This window comes from Mirounga leonina, unplaced genomic scaffold (assembly GCF_011800145.1).
Source record: "Mirounga leonina isolate KUSES-001 unplaced genomic scaffold, KU_Mleo_1.0 Mir_171, whole genome shotgun sequence".
NCBI classification, from domain to species: domain Eukaryota; kingdom Metazoa; phylum Chordata; class Mammalia; order Carnivora; family Phocidae; genus Mirounga; species Mirounga leonina.
Genome location: NW_023270436.1, coordinates 6,234,776 through 6,259,035, shown reverse-complemented (window position 1 = coordinate 6,259,035; position 24,260 = coordinate 6,234,776). Strand labels below are relative to the sequence as shown.

At 46.2% G+C, this 24,260-nt stretch overlaps 1 protein-coding gene and 1 pseudogene across 1 annotated transcript; both read right to left on the bottom strand.

The window, feature by feature from the left end:
- Positions 1–1,549: 1,549 nt before the first annotated feature.
- On the bottom strand, positions 1,550–20,336 carry RILPL2 (Rab interacting lysosomal protein like 2). Its single transcript, XM_035016850.1, has 4 exons — positions 19,648–20,336; positions 12,282–12,433; positions 5,903–6,016; positions 1,550–2,104 (listed from the first exon to the last, which is right to left on the bottom strand). Exons 1-4 carry the CDS (start codon positions 19,975–19,977, stop codon positions 2,074–2,076), a joined length of 627 nt encoding a protein of 208 aa, XP_034872741.1. The 5' UTR covers positions 19,978–20,336; the 3' UTR covers positions 1,550–2,073.
- On the bottom strand, positions 8,509–8,666 carry LOC118018710 (annotated as a pseudogene).
- Positions 20,337–24,260: the final 3,924 nt, after the last annotated feature.

Sequence of the window (24,260 nt, the reverse complement as noted above, 5' to 3'; positions counted from 1 at the left end):
GGAATAAGCGAGCTCCGTGCAGCAGGCAGAACATGCAGCAAGCCAGGGTCGGTGACCAGCACGACCAGCTCACAGGGTGTTTTCAGCAGGCGCATTAGTTTCTTTGCAAAGAGCAGCCATCTGTTCTTTCCAGACTGTATTTCACTGAATCCTAAATGCATTCCCCTGCCCCCCACATTTTAACATCTTTGAAATCAGGACGAGCCTTAAAATCAATAGCATCTTTTTTTTTTTTTTTAAAGATTTTATTTATTTATTTGAGACAGAGAGAATGAGAGACAGAGAGCATGAGAGGGAGGAGGGTCAGAGGGAGAAGCAGACTCCCTGCCGAGCAGGGAGCCCGATGTGGGACTCGATCCCGGGACTCCAGGATCATGACCTGAGCCGAAGGCAGTCGCTTAACCAACTGAGCCACCCAGGCGCCCTAAAATCAATAGCATCTTAATGTTATAATTTGTCCCATTTTCCTAGCACTGTTTGTTGAAAAGACTGTCTTTCTCCCATTGTATATTCTTGCCTATAGATCAATTGACCACATAAGTGTGGGTTTATTTCTGAGTTCTCTCTTCTGTTCTGTTGATCTATTTTTGTGCTGGTACCAGACTGCTCTGATTACTCTAGCTTGGTGGTATATCTTGATATACCTCCATCTCAAGATGCTTTGGTTATTTGGGGGGCACCTGGGTGGTGCAGTCATGTGTATCTGACTGCGTGGTTTCGGCTCAGGTCGTGATCACCGGGTCATTGGATCGAGCCCCGTGTCAGGGTCCACACTCAGTGCAGAGTCTGCTTATGATTCTCTCTCTCCCTCTCCCTCTGCCCCTCCCCACCATGCTCGCTCTTTCTCTGTCTTCCTCTCTCCCTCTCTAAAAGAAATAAATAAATCTTAAAAAAAAAAAAGATGCTTTGGTTAGTTGGGAACTTAAGTCAAAAAAATAATAATAGGGGTACCTGGGTGGCTCAGTTGGTTAAGCATCTGACTCCTGATTTTGGCTCAGGTCATGATCTCAGGGTTGTAGGATCGAGCCCTGTATCAGGCTCCACACTCAGTGGGGAGTCTGCTTGAGATTCTCTCCCTCTCCCTCTGCCCCTCCTGCTGCTCATGCTCTCTCTCTCAAATAAATAAATAAATCTTTAAAAAATAATAATAAGGGGCACCTGGGTGGCTCAGTCAGTTAAGCATTTACCCCCGGCTCAGGTCATGATCACAGGGTCCTGGGATCGAGCCCCATGTTGGTTCTCCCTTTCCCTCTGCTGCTCCCCCTGCTTGTGCTTGCTCTTTCTCTCTCTGTCAAATAAATAAATAAAATCTTTAAAAATAATAATAATAATTTGCAGCATATTTTTTCTCTCATAGCAACACACAAAATACTGGTGCATCACTTAAAGTCACTGAAATGTATATGCACCATATATACACCACCAAATAAATACGCACACGTACATAAATACAGTTTACAGATTTGGAAACCAAGACTCTGAAAGGTTAAAGCACTATAGACAAGATCACATTACTCCAGGCACCACTCAAAAACACTCAGAGAAAGTATACAAGTCATTTCACTTTAATACAAAATCATGTAAAGAAAGTCATGTTAGCAAAACTGAACGTTCACTAAATATCTGTGAAATCATCACTGGAATGTCAATACCATTTTTTCCTGCATTCTCTCCTCCCCTCTCCCTTTGGGCTCATGAATTTCGCTGCTACTACATGGGAAAGACCCAGGTCATCCGTGAGACCAGACAGGCAGGACGCACATCTGCACACTGGAGGTCCCCCTGGACGGCTGGCGTGCAGCAGGAAGTGGGCCTCGTTTTTGCTTTCCTTCTGCTTTCTTGATTTCTTTGTGCTGCTTCCCCAGCCTTGGCCAAGGCTTCACGGGTGTCCAGTTCTGAAGCCAGGGAAAAAATTATCACGAGAGAGCCTCACCTCCTTCCTCCTTGGTGGCTTTCCGGGGAAACAGATGAGCAAGTACAGTGAGTATGCGTGGCACTGAGAGATGAGTTTGGAAGTCTTGGTGCATTGCCTTCTTGAGTCCGAGAACCTCTGTCTTAGTCGTGGCTTTCGATCTACATCTGCTTCTCCGATCGGAAAGAGAACCTGGGTATAGAGAGAGAAGGGTCAGAGGGCATAGACGGAACGAAGCAAGGAGGGCAGAACTCTGCAGAATCTGTGAGAGGCTCTTGCAGGCCACTGACTCAAACATTTGCCCAGGGCTCAGTGGGGGCAGCACTGTTCAGAGGTTTTCCATCTATCAGCTCATTTCACACTCATAACACCTCGATGAGGTAAGTACCCTCAATATCCCTATTTTATAGATTAGCAAACTGAGGTCCTGCAAAGTTCAGTCACAGGCCCAAGGTCACACAGTAAGTTGTAGAACCAGGAGTTGGACCCAGAGCCCACTTAAGCACTGTGCTATGCGGAAAAATGGTGTCTGAACTTTTTTTTTTTTTAATTTCAGGAGGTTTTATTGTGGAGGAAGCATCCATGTTACTTACAATTATAAAACAGATCTTTGCAATGAATAAAGATTGGCATATAAATTCTTGGATAAAACCTAGATATGTATGCCCTGAGATACGAATACCAAACGTTCAGTGTTTTTCGCCCTCATATGCAAAGTTTTGAAAAGGAAGAAAGCTATCTGGGGTGGATCACAACGTTCAATCTCAGTGCTAATTGCGGCTATGAGAAAGACCCAGAGCTGGCTGGTGGGGTGGAAAGCCAGGGACGGGGAATATGGGCTAGTGCTTCTTGTCAAAGGCAAACCCCCTGAGCACCGTTAGCAGCCCTGCTCGCCATGGCTGGGGCGGGCCCTGGACTAGTATTCAGACTCAGCCATCCTCCCCTGAACCTGTGCATACGGGGGCCCCTTCCCCACCCCCTTCCCTGTCTCAGGAAGTGACATCATCCCTCACCTCATCATTCATGCCAGGAACCCGGGAGTTGTTCTCAGCTCCTCCCCCCCCATCTGCTATATTTTAGTCATCATGCCCCAAATATGTTCCTAATCCCAACACTCCTCATCTCCTCCACTACCACCCCCCAGTCCAAGTCACCACGATGAGCACCACAGCCTTCCCGCCACCCCCTACAATCCACTCACACGGCAGCCAGAAGGACTGTGTCACTATACAGAGCTAAGTCATTCCTCAGCTCACACCACTGCATGGCTCCCCACTGCCCTCAGGATAAAGACCAAAATCCTTCTTAGCATGACCTACTTCTTCAGAAAGCCATTCATTCACTCATTCATTCATCCATTCACTCATTCTATTATAATGAGCTTGTCTGACCATGAAATTGTGGCCTCGTGCTCATTAGACACGCGACCTCAGTACGGCTTGTGCACAGAACAAACATCTTATTTTTTGCCTTATCAGGCTCAAACTCTAAGGGGCCCAAAGAACTCTCCTCCAAGAGGCCCAAAGAAACCAGTAGTTTACATCTCCTGCCCAGCCAACAGAAGTGTTAAACAAATGCCTTCAGATGCAACAGCTGGTGTGGCATGGAGATGCTCTTTCCTTCATTACCTTACTTCAGGAGAACCTTCCTTGGGAAAGAAACACTCCCCCAGGCCCGGCTTTGAGTCTGTCCCCCCACACCTCCTCCACAACGCAGCCAGAGTGAGCTTTTCCATGTCAATATGCACATGTCACTCTCCAGCTTAAAACCCTCCAATGTCTTCCCAAAGTGCTCACCGTGAAACTCAGGGTCCTCGCTGGGAACCCCTGGCCCCTGCCCTGACTGACCTCAGCCCTCACTGGATTCTCCGTGCTTCTCTCCTGCCTCAGGCCTTTATACCTGCTGTTCCCTCCACCAGAAATGCACTTCCCTCACGTCTTTATGGTCTTTCAGGGCCCAGCTTGAATGTCACCTCCTCATTGAAGGCTTCCAGGACTCCCCAAATCTGAAGTTGCCCCCTGTCAACTTCTCTCTCAGCAGCCTATTGAATGGATATCTGAAACGGTCCTGTCAATACACTTCCTTACCTGCTCATTCTGACTCCCCTGCTGGAACGGAAGCACCATGAAGGCAGGGGCTCTGTCTTATTCAGGGCATCCCCAGGACCTAGAACAATGCCTGGCACATGGTAGGCCCCCAATAAATATGTGTTGAAGGGATGAATCATTTGGGTTTCAGGTGGTCTTGTCTGACACAGCAGTTTTCATGCGGGCATTCCAGAAAGTCTGGTAATACTTAACTAAACTATGTATGTGCATATTCTGTGGGCTGCTTGGCCCTCAGATTCATCTCATCCCTTCTCTGCCCATCTCATCCCTTCTCTGCTCCAGGAGGCTGATCTTTGTGGATGACAGCAAATCTTCTTCCTCTGTCCTCTAGCTTCAGGATGGGCTCAGTTACTAGGAGGCCCCAGCAGGAGCTGGGTAGGTGGGGAGGGGGGTGTATTGATGCCCCAGCTCCCGCCCCCCGAGGCTGGTCTTACTAGTTGCTGTGTCCCTCTGCTGACCACCCCCCTTCCCTTTCCCTCATTGCTCCCTCAGCCCAGCTGCCATGCTAGAGTGCTTCTCTATCCCTTGCTGGTTCCCTTAACCCTGCTCCCATGTCTGTCATGTCTGTAAGATGTCCCTTCTTTAAATCTTTTCAGTCACTCCTTTTAAGTGTGTTATTTGTTTCTTGCCAGGACCCTGGCAAATGTCCCCCCCACCCCACCCCACACCCCCATCACTCATCTGCGTTAAGTGCCTGGCCCCCACAGGCATTTGAGATCCCTGACCAAGGCTATTTCTCAGTTCTGTCCAAGAGGTCAGGGGCTGGTAACTGTCACCAGGCCAGACATTCTCAGGGCAACCAAGGCAAATGGGCTGTTTGCTTCATGGAGGGGTGGGGGAAGGGCATGCCTCATTGTATTGACACTTGTCAGCTGAGAACGCACGTTTCAAAGTGTGGTCCAAGGGGTCTCCACATCAGAGTTACCTGGGGAATTTATTAGAAATCCAGATTTCTGGGCTTCATCCTAGACTTGACTTCTGAGAATCTGAATTTTAAACAAGGACCCCACATTCTATGGTTTGAGCCTTAGCACCCAAAGAAATGAGGGATTAACAAGGGAGCATAAATACGAGGGGAGTATTCAAAGGAAATCATATCATGTGGCCCAACGATGGGAGACACAGGGTCCTCTAAATTTGGAAGTAAGAGAGGCTCAGTCCCTCGGTCAGTTAAGCATCTACCTTCGGCTCGGGTCATGATCCCAGGGTCCGGGGATCAAGCCCCGTGTTGGACTACCCTCTCAGCCTCCCCTCTCCCTCTGCCCTTCCCCCTGCTTGTACTCTTTCTCTCTCTCTCAAATAAATAAATAAAATCTTAAAAAAAAAAAAAAAAAGAAAGTTGGAGGTAAGAGAGGTAATGAATCAGCCACCCCTGCCCTTTTATTAAGTCATCTCCACACCCAACGTGGGGCTCTAACTCATGACCCCGAGATCAAGAGTCACGTGCTCCTCCAACTGAGCCAGCCAGGTGCCCCATGAATCCCCCTTAAACTCTAATAATTATTGTTGGTTTTCTTGTTGTTGTAGTATTATTCTATCATAGGGAGGCAATAGTGTAGAATCTGGACTTCTAGGTTCAAGTCTTGACTTTACGATTTACTATCTGGGTGACCTCAGGCAAATTACTTTGCCTCTCAGTATCTATTTCCCCACCTGTAGAATGAAGATGATGGCAGCTCTGATCTCACAGGGTCACTGTGAAGAGTCAAGTGCTTAGACTGCTGCCTAACAGATCTCCTAACAGTTCAGCCCCGAATTTTCCTATCCGCTGTAGCACCACGAACCAGGACACGTCCCCACCCTGGGTAGCTGGCCAGCCTCCTCGGGCCTCCTCGCCTTCCTTCAGCAATGATTTAGTAGCAACGGGCAGCAGGTAACTTACAGCTTCCTTATGATTGTCTTCTCCTCCTTGTTACTGCCGGTCTTGCTGGTCTTGGCAACAAGGGTGTCTTTTTCTCTTCTTCCTCCTGGGCCTTCTCCTGGTGGAATCAGACCACTGGGGGAAAAGGGGACAAATAAAAGGGTTGTTTTATTGCAGACCTTCTGTCTGAGCAGCTCTGAAAGTGAAGGGTCTTAATAATTATTATTATATTAGTAATATTATCATTGAAAGCAGAGTCAGAGAGATTCTGCTTCTAATAAGGAGACTCTTCCCCCCACCTTTCCAATGTTGATGCCTCTTCTTTCTTTCTCTTGTCTAACTGCATTGGCTAATAACTTCAAGTTTCTCCACTTTCTAGGAATATGACCACATATCAATTCTCTAACTTAAGCCTTGATTTTCTAATCAATAAAATGAGAATAATAAGAGGGACGCCTGGGTGGCTCAGTGGGTTAAGTGTCTGCCTTCGGCTCAGGTCATGATCCCAGGGCCCTGGGATCTAGCCCCACGTTGGGCTCCCTGCTCAGCAGGGAGTCTGCTTCTCCTTCTGCCCCTCCCCCGCCTTGCGCTCTCTCTCTCTCTCGCTCTCTCTCTCTCTCTCTCTCTAGCTCTCTCTCTCTCAAATAAATAAATAAAATCTGGGGCGCCTGGGTGGCTCAGTCTTTTAAGCGTCTGCCTTCGGCTCAGGTCATGATCCCAGGGCCCTGGGATCCAGCCCCGCACCGGGCTTCCTGCTCGGCGGGAAGCCTGCTTCTCCCTCTCCCACTCCCCCTGTTTGTGTTCCCTCTCTTGCTGTGTCTCTCTCTGTCAAATAAATAAATAAATAGAATCTTTAAAAATAAATAAATAAAATCTTTAAAAAAATAAACAAATAATTAAATTAAGTTGAATTGATATTGATTGATAAGATACTGAGGTCAGTTGACTTAAAGAGGACCAGAATATTTCCCTGGACTTGATGTACAGAAGCTGGAAGAAAGCTGTTCTCTCTCATTTGTTCAGCTGGGACTGCCAGCATCCACATTTCCTATGATTCCTAGAAAGGGTGTCTACAACAGAAAACAATGAGGCCAACAAAGAGAAACAAGGATGAAAGAAAGAGGCACCAAGTCTTGGGCCCCTCCAACCCTGACACCTTAACTGCAGTTTGTTCTTTATTTCTGAAAGCAGTCCCAAGATCCTTCCTAGCTATGTGGGTTAATAAATTCCCTTTCGTACTTAAGCTAGTTTGAATTGGATTTCTGTCACTTGCAACCAATAGAAGCCTGACCACAATGCATTGTTTCAATGTATGAAATTGTTATCTCCACTTGGGTATTTTGCTGTGGCACCTGCTGGTTCATTTATACCTGTGGTGTTTCCCCCTTCCTACAGATTGGATCGTGTCCCCCAGAATTCATATGTTGAAGCCCTAAGCCCCAGTGTAATGGTATTTAGAGATGGGGCCTTTGGGAAACAATTAAGTTTAGATGAGGTCAAGAGGGTGGGGTCCCCATGGTTGGATTAGAACCCTTGTAAGAGGAGACGGCTGAGGACTTCCTCTCTGCCGTGTGCAAGAAGCCACAAAGAGTCAGAACTAACCATGCTGGCACCCCGATCTTGGACTTTAGCCTCCAGAATTGTGAGAAAAAAATGTCTGTTATTTGAACCACCCAGTGTATGGTATTTTGTTTTGGCAGCCCGGCAGACTGAGACACCTTTTGAGGTATGAGTGTCAGAGAGCAGGATTCATCCTTCTCTCTCCTTTGCAAGGAATGAGCTCTTATTATTCAATATTATTATTTACCTATTATAGTATTAATATTAATACATTATTAATTTATTAATAACCCCCCTTTTCCATTATCTATTGTTACGTAACACCCTGAACCATAGTGATTTAAAACAATGAAGATTTATGATTTCTCGTGATGGCTCCATTTCTTACGGTTGGCTTGGTGGGTCGTCTGGGGGCTGGGCACAGCTGGGGCCATCAGCTGGGGCACCTCTGTTCTTTGTGTGACTTCTCCCTGATACTACCTTGAGCTTCCTCACAGGACTGTGGTCTCAAGCATTCCACGAGGACAAGAAATTCCACGAGGACCAAAATGGAAGCTGCAACAGGCCTCCCCTAGCCTCAGAAGCCAAATAGCATTGCCTCCACTACATTCCATTGGCCAAAGCAAGTCACTGGGCTGCCCAGACTCAAGGGCAGGGAAAAAATAGACTCTACCTCTTGAGGGGTGGAAAAGGCTCACTGCAGAAAGCATGCAAGATGGGAAAACTCGTGGCCATCTTTGGAAGCAGCCTACCACATCTGCCTCAATGAGAAACAATCATTAGTATGATCTTGGACCTCGGAACTGATGCACTTGCTAGGAGAATACCTCAGCTGACATGCTGGTTTCTCTAGAATGCAGGACCCAAGTGAGTGAACAGAATCCTGCCATCAACTGGCCTCTACCAGAGGGGAAGTACACGGCTGATGCTCTCTGGAATTCAAAACTGGAACTAAAGTGTGTCGCTCTATTCGCTAACAAGCTGCTCAAGCCCCAGCAGTTCAGCCGTTCCTGTTTTCAACTACCTGTGTCTGAAGTACTTATTAAATGAGAGGAAGACAGGTCTTTCCATTAACATGGTTCCAACCTCAGCAGAAGGAAGACAATTAAATTCTTGTTGGCAGAACTCAGCCCTTTTAGATTTGGCTTGCTAGAACATTTTTAATTAGCAATAATCACGCCTCGGATAAACCTCATTGGCTACGATACTGCCGCTGGGCAAAGCTTGCTAGAACATTTTTACTGTACTACTACTCCCTTAGTAATTCTACATTGAATGAATTGGGGGTTTTTTCTTTTTTTTTTAAAGATTTTTTATTTATTTATCAGAGAGCGAGAGAGAGAAAGCACAAGCCGGGGAACAGCAAGCAGAGGGAGAGGGAGAAGCAGGCTCTCTGCCGAGCAGGGAGCCCGATGCGGGGCTCAATCCCAGAACCCTGGGATCATGACCTGAGCTGAAGGCAGCCGCTTAACCGACTGAGCCACCCAGGCGCCCCTGAATTTGTTTTTTTTTTTAAATATTTTATTTATTTATTTGAGAGACAGAGACAGAGAAAGAGCACAAGTCAGGGTAGAGGGGCAGGGGGAGAGGGAAAAGCAGACTCCCCACTGAGCAGGGAGCCTGATGGGGGGCTTGATCCCAGGACCCTGAGATCATGACCTGAGCTGAAGGCAGACGCTTAACGACTGAGCCACCCAGGCATCCCTGAACCAGCGTATTTCTTACTTTAAACTCTCAGAGTCCAAATGTGGCATGATTACTAAAAGCACAGGCTCTGATATCAGGCTGTCTGAGGTCATGTCTCACCATTGTCCCCACCAGCTATGGGACTTCAAGCAGGTACCTGACTTTCAAGAACCTTAGAACACCTTGGAGATAACATTACCTTAGCTCACCTTGCTGTGAGCACTAACTGAAACGATGCTTGGAATACATTTAGCGGAGTGCCTGGCATGCAGTATGCGTTGATAAATATTAGCCGGCGCTGAGTTTTTATTCTCTTGGGCTTTCCTTCTTCTGTCTCTAAGGGAATCTGCTTTGCTTAACTCAACGGTTTCCCAGAATGATTTGGCCACAGAGCCCCCTTTTCTTTTTCTTTCTTTCTTTTTCTTAGAGCCCCCTTTTCAAGAAGCACTTACACGAAAGAAAACATTTTGGGAAACAGGGTGCAGATGAATACAGCAAAGTCCAAACCTGATAGGTCAACAGCTTCTTATTTCGTCTCTTGATCGTCCTACAATCTTTTCCCTACACGTGTTACTGTGATTTTTTTTTAGGATTTTATTTTATTTATTTATTTTTTAAAAATATTTTTATTTATTTATTTGACAGAGAAAGACACAGCGAGAGAGGGAACACAAGCAGGGAGAGTGGGAGAGGGAGAAGCAGGCTTCCCGCGGAGCAGGAAGCCCGATGCGAGGCTCGATCCCAGGACCCTGGGATCATGACCTGAGCCGAAGGCAGACGCTTAACCGACTGAGCCACCCAGGCGCCCCATAGGATTTTATTTTTAAGTAATCTCTACACCCAATATGGGGCTCAAACTCATGACCCCGAGACCAAGAGTCACACACTCCACCGACTAAGAAAGACAGGTGCCCCTTTTGTGGTTTTTTAAAAAATAATAGTAATAGTTTTTAAATTTTTATTTTATTTTATTTATTTGACAGAGAGAGCGAGAGAGCATAAGCGGGGGGAGCAGGAGAGGCAGAGGGAGAAGCAGGCTCCCCCACTGAGCAGGGACCTCGATGCAGGACTTGATCCCAAGATCCTAGGATCATGACCTGAGCCGAAGGCAGACACTTAACCATCTGAGCCAGCCAGGTGCCCTATTGTGATCTTTTTAAGCTTTTAACTTTTATATAATTTCAAATCTACAGAAAAGTTGTAAGATTAGTATGAAGAATTCCCATATACTCTTTACCCAGATCCCCCTCCCAATTGTTTCTCTGTGTATCTCTCTACCCACCTATCTGCCTATCCATCTATCCATCCATCCACCCACCCACCTACCCATCCATCCATGCATCTATCTTCTTTCTGAACCACCTGAGAGTAAGCTGGAGACATCTTACCCCCTTATATTCCTAAATACTTCAGTGTGTATTTCCAAAGAACCAACTAGTTCAGTTATCAGGTTACCACACTGATAATTTATTTTAAAGATTTATTTATTTATTTGTGTGTGAGAGAGAGAGTGTGCGTGCGCATGCCTAGTGGGCAGGGGAAGGGGCAGGAGAAGGAGAGACAGAAAATCCTGAAGCCGACTCCCTGCTGAGCGCGGAGCCCCACACTGGGCTCAATTCCGGGACCCTGAGTTAAGACCTGAGCCGAAACCAAGAGTCGTATGCCTAACCAACTGCGCCACCAAGGCGCCCGATTTTTTTAAAGTAGGCTCCACACCCAATGTGGGGCTTGAACTCATGACCCCAAGATCAAGACCGGCCGGGTGCCCTTCACGTTTGATCTTTTATTTATTTATTTTTTTAAGATTTTATTTATTTATTTGACAAAGAGAGACACAGCGAGAGAGGGAACACAAGCAGGGGGAGTGGGAGAGGGAGAAGCAGGCTTCCCGCCGAGCAGGGAGCCTGATGCGGGGCTTGATCCCAGGACCCTGGGATCATGACCTGAGCTGAAGGCAGATGCTTAACGACTAAGCCACTCAGGTGCCTCACATTTGATCTTTTAAAACACTAAATCAGGGGCACCTGGGTGGCTCAGTGGATAGAGCTTCCAACTTGTGATCTCAGGGTCGTGAGTTCAAGCCCCACATTGGGCATGGAGCTTCCTTGAAAAAATAAGTAAAAAATAAAAACAAACAAAACAGGAAATCAGATCTTGTCATTTCCTTGATTAAAACTTTCCAATGACTGGGCGCCTGGGTGGCTCAGCTGGTTAAGCGACTGCCTTCGGCTCAGGTCATGATCCTGGAGTCCCCGGATCAAGTCCCACATTGGGCTCCCTGCTCAGCAGGGGGTCTGCTTCTCCCTCTGACCCTCTTCCCTCTCGTGCTCTCTGTCTCTCATTCTCTCTCTCTCAAATAAATAAAATCTTTAAAAAAAAAACAAAAAACCTTTCCAATGACTTCTCACTACACTTACAATAAAATTAGAGCCCCTTTCTGGGGCTCACAAGGCATACCTCTCATCCTCTACCTGTGTTCCAACTTCTACCATGTTGGGTCTCTTAAATTGGCCATGGTGGTTCCCACCTCAGGGTCTTAGCGCTCTCGCTCTACTTTTGCCCTACCCATCTTTACATGGTTGGCTGCTTCTTGTCATTCACCTCAGAAGGGTCTTCACTGACCAGCCCATGTAAAACAGGCCCCTTCCCAAGCCCCCAGCACTTTGCTGTCATATGTCACCTTGTTTTTGTTTGGTTTAGAGAGGGAGAGAGAGAAAGAGGAGGGTGGAGGGGCAGAGGGAGAGCGAGAGAATCTCAAGCAGGCTCTACACCCAGCGAGGAGCCCGACGCAGAACTCGCTTCCACAACCCCGAGATGATGACTCGAGCCAAAATCAGGAGCCGGACGGCCGACCAACTGCGCCAGCCAGGCGCCCCCGTCACCTTGGTTTACATTCTTTAGAGCACTTACCACCATCATCCTGCATGTTCATCTCAGACTTCCTTGTCAATTGCCTGTCTTCCCCCCTAGACTAGCATGGACTTTCTCTGGTTTGTTCACTGCTATAGCCCGGTGCCAGGAATAGTGCCTGGCATCGAGTAGGTCTCCAATAAACTGGCTGAGCGAAAATAAGAACAAATACAGAGCATGTCAAGGAACTGCAGGTGGGGTATGTCTCTGCAGTGCGGGGGCACCCAGGGCAGGGGAGCCCCACCTCTTATAACACTGCAGCTCTTCCTGCACCACCAGCAGCTGGGACTTGAGCTTGTTGCGCTCCTGGAGCACGTCCCGCAGCTCTTGGAGAGTGAAGCGTGGTCGGTTGGGATCTGTCAGGTCAACCACCATTTTGTCCGGTCCCAGGTTTACCTGCGAGAAAAGACGTTGGTCGCTTATACGGTTTCTCTCATGAGGATGGACTGTCCACCCCAAAAAGGCAAATCTTGTTTGTTCACACTTAAAATTTAAATATTTAAATTAGTTCATTAACGGGGATGTGATGGTTAATTTTATGTGTCTACTTGACTGGGCTAAGGATTGCCCAGATAGCTGGTTAAACGTTATTTTGGAGTGTGTCTGTGAAGGTGTTTCTGGAAGACGTTAGCATTTGGACTGATGCACCGAGTAAAGCAGATGGCCTTCCCTGATGGGTTGGCGGGCATCATCCAATCCACTGAGGGCCTGAACAGAAAAAAAGGTGGAACGAGGGTAAATTCTGAGCTCTGTCTGTTGATGTGGGACATTCTCCTTCTCCTGCCTTCAGACATTGACACTCCTGGTTCTTGGACTTTTGGTTCCAGACCAGGACTTACAGCATCAGCCCACCTCCCCTGAGTTCACAGGACCTCCTGGTTCTCCAGCTTGCAAATTGAAGACTGTAAGACTTCTCAGCCTCCATAACTGCATGAGCCAATGCCTCAAGTAACTATCCCCTTTATATCAATAGCTATATCCCCTATTGGTTCTGTTTCTCTGGAGAACTCTGACTAAAACAGGGAAGGAAGAGGAGCAGAAGGTCAATTAATGAGTGTACAAGATGAGAGAGTGGAACACTCATCCTTTTGGGGCCCCTGGCTGGCTCAGTCGGTTGAGCATGAGATTCTTGATCTTGGGGTTGTGAGTTCAAGCCCCATGTTGGGTGTAGAGATTACTTAAAAATAAAATCTTTTTGGGCGCCTGGGTGGCTCAGTCGTTAAGCGTCTGCCTTTGGTTCAAGTCATGATCCCAGGGTCCTGGGATCGAGCCCCACATCGGGCTCCCTGCTCGGCGGGAAGCCTGCTTCTCCCTCTCCCACCTCCCCTGCTTATGTTCCCTCTCTTGCTGTGTCTCTCTCTGTCAAATAAATAAATAAAATCTTTAAAAAAATAAATAAATAAAATCTTTTTTTTCCCTAAGGTTTTATTTACTTATTTGACAGAGAGAAACACAGCGAGAGAGGGAACACAAGCAAGGGGAGTGGGATAGGGAGAAGCAGGCTCCCCATGGAGCCAGGAGCCCGATGCGGGGCTCGATCCCAGAACCCTGGGATCATGACCTGAGCCAAAGGCAGATGTGTAACAACTGAGCCACCCAGGCGCCCCCAAAATAAAATCTTTACCAGTGGGGCACCTGGGTGGCTCAGATGGTTAAGCTGACTGCCTTCGGCTCAGGTCAGGATACCAGGGTCAGGACTGCAGCCCCGCATCAGGCTCCCTGCTCAGCAAGGGAGTCTGCTTCTCCCCTTCCCCTGCTCATGCTCTCTCACTCACTCTCTCTTTCAAATAAATAAATAAATAAATAAATAAATAAATAAATAAATAAATAAATAAATAAAATCTTTAAAAAAAATCATCCTTTTTTAACCAACTTTGTGATAATCAATTCAGGGGAGACTAATGAATGAATCTAAAACTTTTGGGTGAAAGCTTGTTGGGGAACAGAATACTTTCCACAGTTTTAAAGTATTTTCCCACAAGTACTTATGAATTACAAAGGGGAATAAAGTCCCCTTTACAGTGCAGGAATCTTGCAGACACCATATTACGCAAATGATACACGCTGACGTCACCAGTAATGACAAATTGAGTCCAGTGCCTCCTGATACAGTGCACTATGGCACAGCATCCCTCCAGCAGTGTTTGTGCTCAACATGTATCACTTGAACTCACCCATGATACCTCAGAACCAACCCAAATTGAAGGACAGTCTACAAACCAACTGATACATAATCTTCAAAAATGTCAAGGTCGTAAAAGACAAGGAAAAGCTGAGGAGCTGTTCCAGATTAAAGGTGACTGAAGAGATATGTCAACCAAAGGTACTATGTAACCCCGGATTGGGTCCTGCACCAGAAAAAACATGCTGTAAAGGACATTATTCTGAATTTTGAATAGGGGTAGCATATCAGGTCTTTGTATTCTATCACTTTTTCCCTCTGAATTCGACCATTTACTTGCGATTATGCAATAGTAGGTCTTGTGAGATACTCACTGAAGTATTTAGGGTAAAGGACCCTAGTCTTCTACTAATCCTGCAACTAACGTAATGTCTGCTCAAATAGTTGAGGAAAACTAGTAGTGAATACATAATGCATATTACTTTTGTATATGCATATATACATACACGTATATGTGTTCTGTGTGTGTATATAAATACTTCGGTGTGTATCTTCTAAGACATACTACACACCACACGCACACACACCTGAAAACAATACCTGAATCCCGGTGAACGGTATACAGGTGTCCATGGTGCTTTTCTGGCAACTCTTCCATAGGCTTGAAATGTTTTCAAACTAAGATTTAAGCAACTGTTTGAAAACAACCTACATGTCCACGAATAGATGCCCAGTTAAATAAAAACTAAGGCATAACCAGGCCGCAACGTTCTGCAGGTGACGGAGAGAACAAGGCACGGGAGGAAGAGGCAACAGTAATAGTGAGCACGTTCCTCCCGTCGCACTGACAGGAATCAGGGTGTTTGAACACCCCCTGAGCTGTAAGGGCTGTGGGGAAGCCGCACCTGTGCTCACTGCCGGAGGACTGGGTCTCCTCGGCCTCTGGGAAGCGTAATTTAACATTACATATTATCTGAATTTCAGATGCTCCTTCCCTCCGATCCAGTGCGTCCGTTTCCTCAAGACACTCTCCCTCAGGAGCCAAATGACATTTGTTAGGATTTTTCAGTGTTGCACGTGCTAAGAGCAAATGATTGGAACATAAACGTCTTTTGATAGGAGACTGGTTAAAGCAGAGAATCTTAACCGTTTTTGTGCCACGGACCCTTTTGGCAGCCTGGGAAGGCCCACATGGCCCTCCTCCAAACAATGTGTTAAAATGTATAAAATGAAAGGCACAAAATTATAAGGAGACCAATTAAGGTGACATACACTCATCAAAATCCTCTAAAAACAAATTTATGATTAATATACCTGCTTCTTTATTAAATAAAGTGAGCTAGACGCAGGGCCAGTGAAATACTCAACAAAAACAAACTTTGAGATGTGAACTACACTGTAATGGGACATGAAGATAGTTGTGATTTCCATCGGTGATTGCCACAGGAATTGCTAATATTACTGTGCTTTGTTGTCTACATTCACAATTGAAGAAAGTGACACATTTCAGTTGGAAGTTAATGAAAATACAATTTTTTCCCATGCAAGGACATGGGCCTCTTGGATTAGAATCAACGATCCCGGGGCGCCTGGGTGGCTCAGTCGTTAAGCGTCTGCCTTCGGCTCAGGTCATGATCCCAGGGTCCTGGAATCGAGCCCCGCATCGGGCTCCCTGCTCCGCGGGAAGCCTGCTTCTCCCTCTCCCACTCCCCCTGCGTGTGTTCCCTCTCTCGCTGTGTCTCTCTCTGTCAAATAAATAAATAAAATCTTTAAAAAAAAAAAAAAAGAATCAACGATCCCCTTGGGTGTCCAAGAACTTCAAGTTAAGAACACTCAGCTGGGGCTCCTGGGTGGCTCAGTTGGTTAAGCGTCTGCCTTTGGCTTGGGTCATGATCCCAGGGTCCTGGGATCGAGTCCCACATCGGGCTCTCTGCTCAGCAGGGAGCCTGCTCTCCCTCTCCCTGCTGCTCCCCCTGCTTGCTGCTCTCCCCCTGCTTGTGCTCTCTCTCTGTGTCAAATAAATAAATAAAGTCTTAAAAAAAAAAAAAGAACCCTCAGCTGAACAATTGATAATACCATACAATGGAAGTTTTCCTCATTAAAAGATGATGAAGCTCTTTATATCCTGATTTAATTCACCTTTCATGCTATGTTAAGTGAAAATACACAAAAGGCAGAACTGGGTATATGTTATAATACCATTTGTGTAAAAAAAAGGAAAAATATTTTCATATCTGCTTCTGTTTCCATAAAGTACCTCTGGAAGGATACACAAGAAACTGATCATTTAAATTTTTTCCAGGGAGGGAAAGTGGGTGGCTGGGGGTAGAGAGAAGTGGGGAGGTAGATTTTTCAGGCCAAACGCTTTTGCACCTTTTGAATTTGGAACTTAAATTGTTTTAAAAAGAGGGGCGCCTGGTTGTCTGCCTCCGGCTCTGGTCATGATCCCAGGGTCCTGGGATAGAGCCCTGCATTGGGCTCCCTGCTCAGCGGGAAGCCTGCTTCTCCCTCTCCCACTCCCACTGCTAACGACTGAGTCACCAAGGCGCCCATTATTCAGCCTTTAAAAGGAAGGAAATTCTGATACAAGCCACACCACGGATGGACCCTGAAGACATTATGTTAAGTGAAATAAGCCAGTGACAGAAGGACAAATACTATACAAGTCTACTTATATGAATATAAGTAGAATAGTGGAATAGGCAAGTTCATAGAGATAGAAAGTAGACAGGGGGAGGGGGAGTAGGGAGCTAGTGTTTACTGTGGACAGAGTTTCAGTTTTGCAAGATGAAAAGAATTCGGGCAGGAATGGTGGGTGATGGTTGCACAACAAGGTAAATGTACTTAATGACACCTAAGTGTGCACTTAAAAATGGTTAGGGTGGTAAATTTTACATGTAATTTACCGCAATTAAAAATACTTAAAAAAATTAAAAAAAACGAAAAAAATAATAGGGTGTATTTTTATGAACTGCCTAGTGATGCTAAACTAATTCACTCTCTCTGCCCTTTTCCCCACCCCTGGTTCTTAAGACTGCGGTTTGGGAGGAAAATGCCATCTCATCTGCTGGTTGATAAAGCTTGTCCGCTGTGCCCCACACAGGAAATCACCCAGGCCCCATGCAGAGCACGCTGTACCCGGTCTATGGTGGGGCTCCCTCCATATCCTTGTTCCTGGGGTTGGAGGAGGCAGGGATGAGCTCAGAACGTGAGCTGAGCCACTCTGAGCAAGTCACTTAACTTCTCTTGAGTCTCAAAAGCCAGACTATGATCATGATACTCAACTATCTCGTATGATGGACACTAAAGTAGAAATGTATCTACAAGTACAGTTGTCACTGGGAAGAACAAGTAGCTGAAATAAGTGTACCAGGGAAGTGACCAGAAACCTTCGCTCTTATTTCCCTACAAATGTCAGCGACCCTGTTCCTCCTGTCCTTTCTTGGCACGCTTCTCAGTTTGTGATCTTGTACTGCAGTTCTGGAGGTGGGGGTGTCTTTTTTTTTTTTTTTTAAAGATTTTATTTATTTATTTGACAGAGAGAGAGATAGCGAGAGCGGGAACACAAGCAGGGGGAGTGGGAGAGGGAGAAGCAGGCTTCCCGCCGAGCAGGGAGCCCGATGTGGGGCTCGATCCCAGGACCCCGGGATCATGACCTGAGCTGAAGGCAGACGCTTAACGACTGAGCCACCCAGGCACCCCGGTGGGTGTGTCTTACCTCTCCCACTAGACAGGAGCTCTGTGAGGGCAGGGTCCCCGTCTAATTTACCTCTGCAGCCCCAGGGTCCAGCACGGTGCAATCACTCATCAAATGTCATTCCAACAAATAAGGTCGAATATATGTATTTTGTGTGAGGTGGTGAAGACTGGCATCTCTGAGTTCAAATCCTGCCTTCACCTCTTACTTGCAGTAAGTCCTTTGGCAAACTACTTAACTGTTCTATGACTCATTTCTGTAAAATGGATATACTGATAGTAAGAGGAATAAATGAGATAGTCCACTTAGAGCAGCTTTTTTTTTTTTTTAAGTGTGGCTGGAGACCCATTAGTAATTCATATTGATCTAATCAACCGCAACAAGAATTTTAAAACTCATAAAAATAGAATAGGCAAGTAAAGTGATTCCTGAGTGGCTCAGTTGGTTAAGCGTCTGCCTTTGGCTCAGGTCATGATCCCGGAGTCCTGGGATCAAGTCCCACACTGGACTCCTTGCTCAGTGGGGAGCCTGCTTTTCCCTCTGCTGGCCGCTCCCCCTGCTTGTGTGCTCATGCTCTCTCTCTGACAAACAAATAAAATATATATATATTTTAAAGATTTTATTTATTTATTTGACAGAGAGAGACACAGTGAGAGAGGGAACACAAGCAGGGGGAGTGGGAGAAGCAGGCTCCCCGCTGAGCAGGGAGCCCGACGTGGGACTCGATCCCGGGACTCCGGGATCATGACCTGAGCCGAAGGCAGACGCTTAACGCCTGAGCCACCCAGGCGCCCCGCTTGATGACTTTTTTAAAAAAAGATTTTATTTATTTACTTTAGAGAGAGAGAGAGAGAGTGCACGCATGAGCAGCGGGAGGAGCAGAGGAAGAGGGAGAGGGAAAGAGAGAGAATTTCCAGCAGACTCCCCACTGAGTGCAGAGCTGGACCAGGGGTGGATCCCACACCCTCAGATCATGACCTGAGCCAAAACCAAGAATCTGACCTTTAATGGACTGAGCCACCCAGACACCCCTTGATGATTTTTAACATAGGTACACACCTATGTAATCACACCCAGATGCGCTCCCTATGAACTCCCCCCCCCCCCAACTGGAGCTACCATCAGTCTTCTATAAATACAGATTATTTTGCCTGTTGTTGAATTTCCCATAAATATATATAGTAGGCTCTCTTTTGTGCCTCGCTCCTGTCCCTTAGCGTAACGTCTGTGAGAGTCACGCACACACTTGTGTGTATCAGCACTCTGCTCTTTTTCACTACCGTGTAGTATTCCACCGTGTGACTATACCACAGTTTTAATATCCATTCTGTTGCACTTGTTCCAGTTTGGCACAATTCTGAATAAAGGTGCTCTGAATATTCTTATAGGCGTCTTTTGGTGGTCACAGAACTGATTTCTCTCACTTAAAATTTACTTCTTATTCTAGGTCAAGATTCTCAGAATGCGATGGCACTTGTCACAAATGCAGGTTCTCAGGTCCCACCCCAGACCTGCTGAATCAGAAACTCTGGGGCCAGGGCCCTGCAATCTGGGCTTTAACGAACGCTCCGGGTGGTTTCGCTGCAGGCTAAAGCTTGAGAGCCACTGAGCTAGGTCAAGTCAAAAAGGCTCGATAAATGTATGAGGATGCTTCTCATCTGAGGACTGGGTGGGCGCTGTGGTCGTTTTCAGGGGCTCGGATATTCCTGGGAGAGCGGCCTCCGGGCCACTGGGAGCTGCCCTCCCACGCAGCCCAGGATGCCCCCGCAGGGCCCGGAATCCGGCACTCACCTGCCCGCCGGCCGCAGAGCCCTCTGTCCGCAGCCCCTCCACCTCCTTCCTCAGGTTGTCCCTCTCCATCCTCAGCTCCTCCACCGTCAGGTTGCCCTCATTCACCAGCGTCTCCAGCATCTCCAGGACGCGGACGATCTTGAACTGCAGCTGTGTCACCCGGGGATCGCTGCCCAGGGCCATCAGCTCGCGCCCCATCACGTAGGAGATGTCATACACGTCCTCGGCCGTCAGCTGGAAGGGGCTCTTGCTCAAAGCCCCCTCGGGCCCAGCCTCGTCCCCTTCCTCCTCCTCTTCTTCCTCCTCCTCTCGCAAAGGGGGCTCCTCCATGGCCACCCAGACCCCCGCAGCCGCAGGAGCAGCTTTCTCAGGGTCCCCAAACTTCCAACTTCCTCCTGGCGCAGAAAACTTTCCGCGAGGTAGAGACCCTGCCTGCCCGGGCGGGAGGGGATGGCCCAGGAGCGGCCAATCAGCGCAGCCGAGGGGTGGGCCCGGGGCAGAAAAGAGGCGCTCCGGAGCTTCCAGGCCCGGACGCGGGGTGCACCCGCCCCGCTGAGGACCGTGCAGGAGGGAGGCCCCCAGGATGTGGTTTGGGGCACGAGAAGACAACAGAAAGGGAGGACAGCCGAGAAGAGGAACGGAGAGGTTAAGGGGTGACCGCGATGGCCCCCGGCTGCGAGTATTGCAAACCGGGTGGGGGAGGGGCGGCCTCCGGAGCCCCGCCCTTGGTGACAGCCGCCACCGCTGCCGGGTTTCCATGGAGACGGGGGGTGGAGTTTCCACCGCCAGTCTGGGAAAGAGGGTAAAAAGCACACAACTTTTTCCTTTCTATGCTCAAGCTTTTCAGCCATAAAATTTGCATTCTACGGGAGGAAGATCCGGGTCTGCGGCAAAACGGAGGACAGTTGTTGGTGTCTGCGCGTGGGAGTCAAGAGACCTGGGTTGCGCAAAACTCCCGGGCCCATTGTCGCCGGGACCTCCGGAATCTGACTCTCAATAAAATGGAGAATCCCTGCGCTGTGCCCTTTGCGGATTCCTGGGCTCCTCCCCTTAACTCAGCGTTACAGCCTTGGCAAACTACTTAACCCTCAATTTCCTGCTCAGTGAATAACAGCACCTAAGTGGTTAACGTTGCTGCAGGAACATATTAAGATGAGGTCATGAGATAATGTGTGTGACAAGAGTACTTAGGAAGTACTCAAAAAATGTTAGCTGGTATTCGTCATTCTGTCCTCCAAACATTAAACTTGTGTGGGACACACGTAGCACATGGGTTGGGTTGGAAGGAGTAATAAACAAGTCAAAAATCACTCTCTGCTTTGAAAGTTAGAAAGCATTCTACGGATAGGGTATTAGAATATTAGCAGCGTGGATTACAAAACGAGTTATTTTAGGTTTGATTAGAATTTTTTTTTTTTTAAGATTTTATTTATTTATTTGACAGAGACACAGCGAGAGAGGGAACACAAGCAGGGGGAGAGAGAAAAGCAGGCTTCCTGCCAGGCAAGGAGCCCGATGTGGGGCTAGTTCCCAGGACCCTTAACGACTGAGCCACCCAGGCGCGCCGTGATTAGAAATTTCTAATAGTCATAGGCAGAAAACTTAGCAATGGAGCTTGTCTATTTTTCCCAGGAATATATTGCTAGCTTTCTTTGTGGTAGATGTACCTGATTTTCTCCACACTGAGATTCCAGCAACCCCATGTTGAGTGGCCAAGGATAAAATAAGCAAAAACCAAAGCAAGCAAACAAAATAGACACTATTTTCAGAGGGTACAATGTTCTAATGATCAAAACCAGGTTTCTGGGCAAAGGCTCAGTAATCCATAAATCACAGATGTGACTACACCCAGTGATTAATGAGATAAAATGTTAAGCTTGCCATAAATAAAATATGGTGTATCCACACAATGGAATATTATTCTACCATAAAAAGGAATGAAGGAATAGAATAGAGTGCCCAGAAATAAACTCTTGCAAATACGGTCAAATACTTTTCAGAAAGGGTGCCAAGACCATTCTTTGGGGAAAGGACAGTCTTTTCAACAAATGTTGTTAGAAAAATTGGATACCCACATGTAAAAGTATGAAGGTGGACCCTTGCCTTACACCATATATAAAAATTAACTCAAAATAGATCTAAAACATAAAGCTATAAAACTCTTATTAGAAAACATAGGGGAAAAGCTTTATGTCACTGGATTTAGCAATAATTTCTTCAAAAGCACAGGCAACAAAAGAAAAAAATAGTTAACGGGACTATATCAACATTTAAAACTTGTGCATCTAAGACCACAATTAACAGAGTATAAAGGCAGCCTACAGAATGAGTGAATATATTTGCAAGTCATATCTAATAAGGGGTTAAAATCCAGAATGAATATATATATATATGTAGTAGGAGAGGTGTATATGTATCTCCTACAATGCAATGATTAAAAAAAAACCCTAAATAAGCTGATTAAAAAATATGCAAAGTAAAAATAGATGCAAAATCCTTAGCAAGATACTAGTAAACAGAATTCAGCACTACATAAAAATTATATAACATGACCAAGTAGGGTTTATTCCAGGGATGCAAGGCTGGCTCAGAAAAGACCATCTATGTAATCCACCATATTAACAGGCTAAAGATTACACACACACACAACTATTAGAGCTAATAAACAGCTCAAGGTTGCAGAATACAAGATCAATATACAAAAAACAATTGTGGGGTGCCTGGGTGGCTCAGTTGGTTCAGTGGCTGCCTTTGGCTCAGGTTGTGATCTGGGGGTCCTGGGATGGAGCCCTGCATCAGGCTCCCTGTACAGCATTCATTTGTGCTCTTTCTCTCTCTCAAATAAATAAAATCTTAAGAAAAAAACTAATTGCATTTATATACATTTGCAAGACATAACCAAAAATGAAATTAAGAAATTAATTCCACTTACAATGACATCAAAAAGTATAAAATACTTAGAAATAACTTTAACAAAAGAAAAACAAGACTTGCACACTGAAAACTACAAAATATCTTTGAGAGGAATTAAGATGTAAATAAATTGAAAGACATCATGTGTTCAAAAATTGTAATAGTATGGTTAAGATGGTGATATTCTCCATCTTACATTTCCAGTTGATCTATAGATCAGCATAAATCCTATCAAAATCTGTGCACAAAACAGTTAACATAGCAGGCCCAGGGATACTATCATTTGAAAATCCTGCTTCCAAGGTTGGCCCTTGGCTAGGATCTGGGAATTTGTGTTTGGGGAGGGTTCCACCACCCCAACTGATAAGAGTAGCTCAGTGTGCCTTAATTGTTTATGCAAACAACATAGTTTACCTGCTTTCCTCCTGGGAGTATGGAATTTTGGTATGCATTAGGCAGAAGGTGCCTTCATGACAAGCCCCCTTAAAAACCTTTAGCACAGTCTCTAATGAGCTTCTCTCATAGACAACATTTCACAGATGTCATAACTCATTACTGGGAAGTTATGCTAAATCAAGCCAGTCACAAAAGACCTCCTATTGTATGATTCCATTCATATGAGATGTCCAGAATAGGCAAGTCCATAGAGAGAGAGCATCTGCTGCACGCAAAGTCTAGAGTGTTGTAGTCAACTGGGCTGTGGAGTTAAGCAGTCTTTGACTTGAACCTCACAGTTGCTACTTGCTGGTACATAAGTTTGATTAAGTTGCCTAATCTCTCCAAATCCCTATTTCCTCAATGTAAACTGGGAAAAATAAAAGTATTTCCCAAGAATGGTGTGAAGGTTAGATGAGATAATGCATGAAAAGTGCCTAGTCCAGGGTCTAGCACATCTTAAGCATCAATGGATGTTGTCTATTTTTTTTTTTTAAAGATTTTATTTATTTATTTGACAGAGAGAGAGATAGTGAGAGCAGGAACACAAGCAGGGGGAGTGGGAGAGGGAGAAGCAGGCTTCCTGCCGAGCAGGGAGCCCGATGTGGGACTCGATCCCAGGACCCTGGGATCATGACCTGAGCCGAAGGCAGACGCTTAACGACTGAGCCACCCAGGCGCCCTGGATGTTGTCTATTATTGGCTATTATAAAAAAGTGTTAGTCATCTTTTTTTTTTTTTTTTTTTTTTGAGAGAAAGAGAGCGCACAAGCAGAGGGAGCATCAGGCAGAGGGAGAGTGAGAAACAGGCTCCCCGCTGAACAAGGAGCCCGATGTGGGGCTCGATCCCAGGACCCTGGGATCATGATCTGAGCCGAAGGCAGATGCTTAACAACTGAGCCACCCAGGCGCCCCAAAAGTGTTAGTAATGCTTAATGACTGAGCCACCCAGGCGCCCCAAAAGTGTTAGTAATCTTAACTCTTAGATCCCTCATAGAATTCAACAATCTGTTGGTAGCTAGTCATGACCCTTCTCTCTCCATTGAAAAATTATGAAAACAATTATGAGTTACAAATTTAGCTCAGGTTCTTAAAAGTGTACTCAGCAGACCACCAGCATTGGGATTACCTGGAAACTTTTCAGCAATGGAAATTCTTGACCCACTGAATCAGAGACTTTGGGAGTGGGCCCAGCAATCTGTGTTTCCACAGCCCTCCAGGTAATTCTTTTTTTTTTTTTTAAGATTTTATTTATTTGAGAGAGAG

What these genes read in the sequence shown, in the direction of transcription:
- RILPL2 (XM_035016850.1), bottom strand. Translation starts at nt 19,977, where the DNA reads ATGGAGGAGCCCCCTTTGCGAGAGGAGGAGGAAGAAGAGGAGGAGGAA. An exon ending in GCTCTGCGGCCGGCGGGCAG is followed by an intron (nt 12,434 to 19,647) that starts GTGAGTGCCGGA and finishes CTTTTCTCGCAG; the next exon opens with GTAAACCTGGGACCGGACAA. An exon ending in GAGCTGCAGTGTTATAAGAG is followed by an intron (nt 6,017 to 12,281) that starts GTGGGGCTCCCC and finishes CTTTTCCCCCAG; the next exon opens with TGGTCTGATTCCACCAGGAG.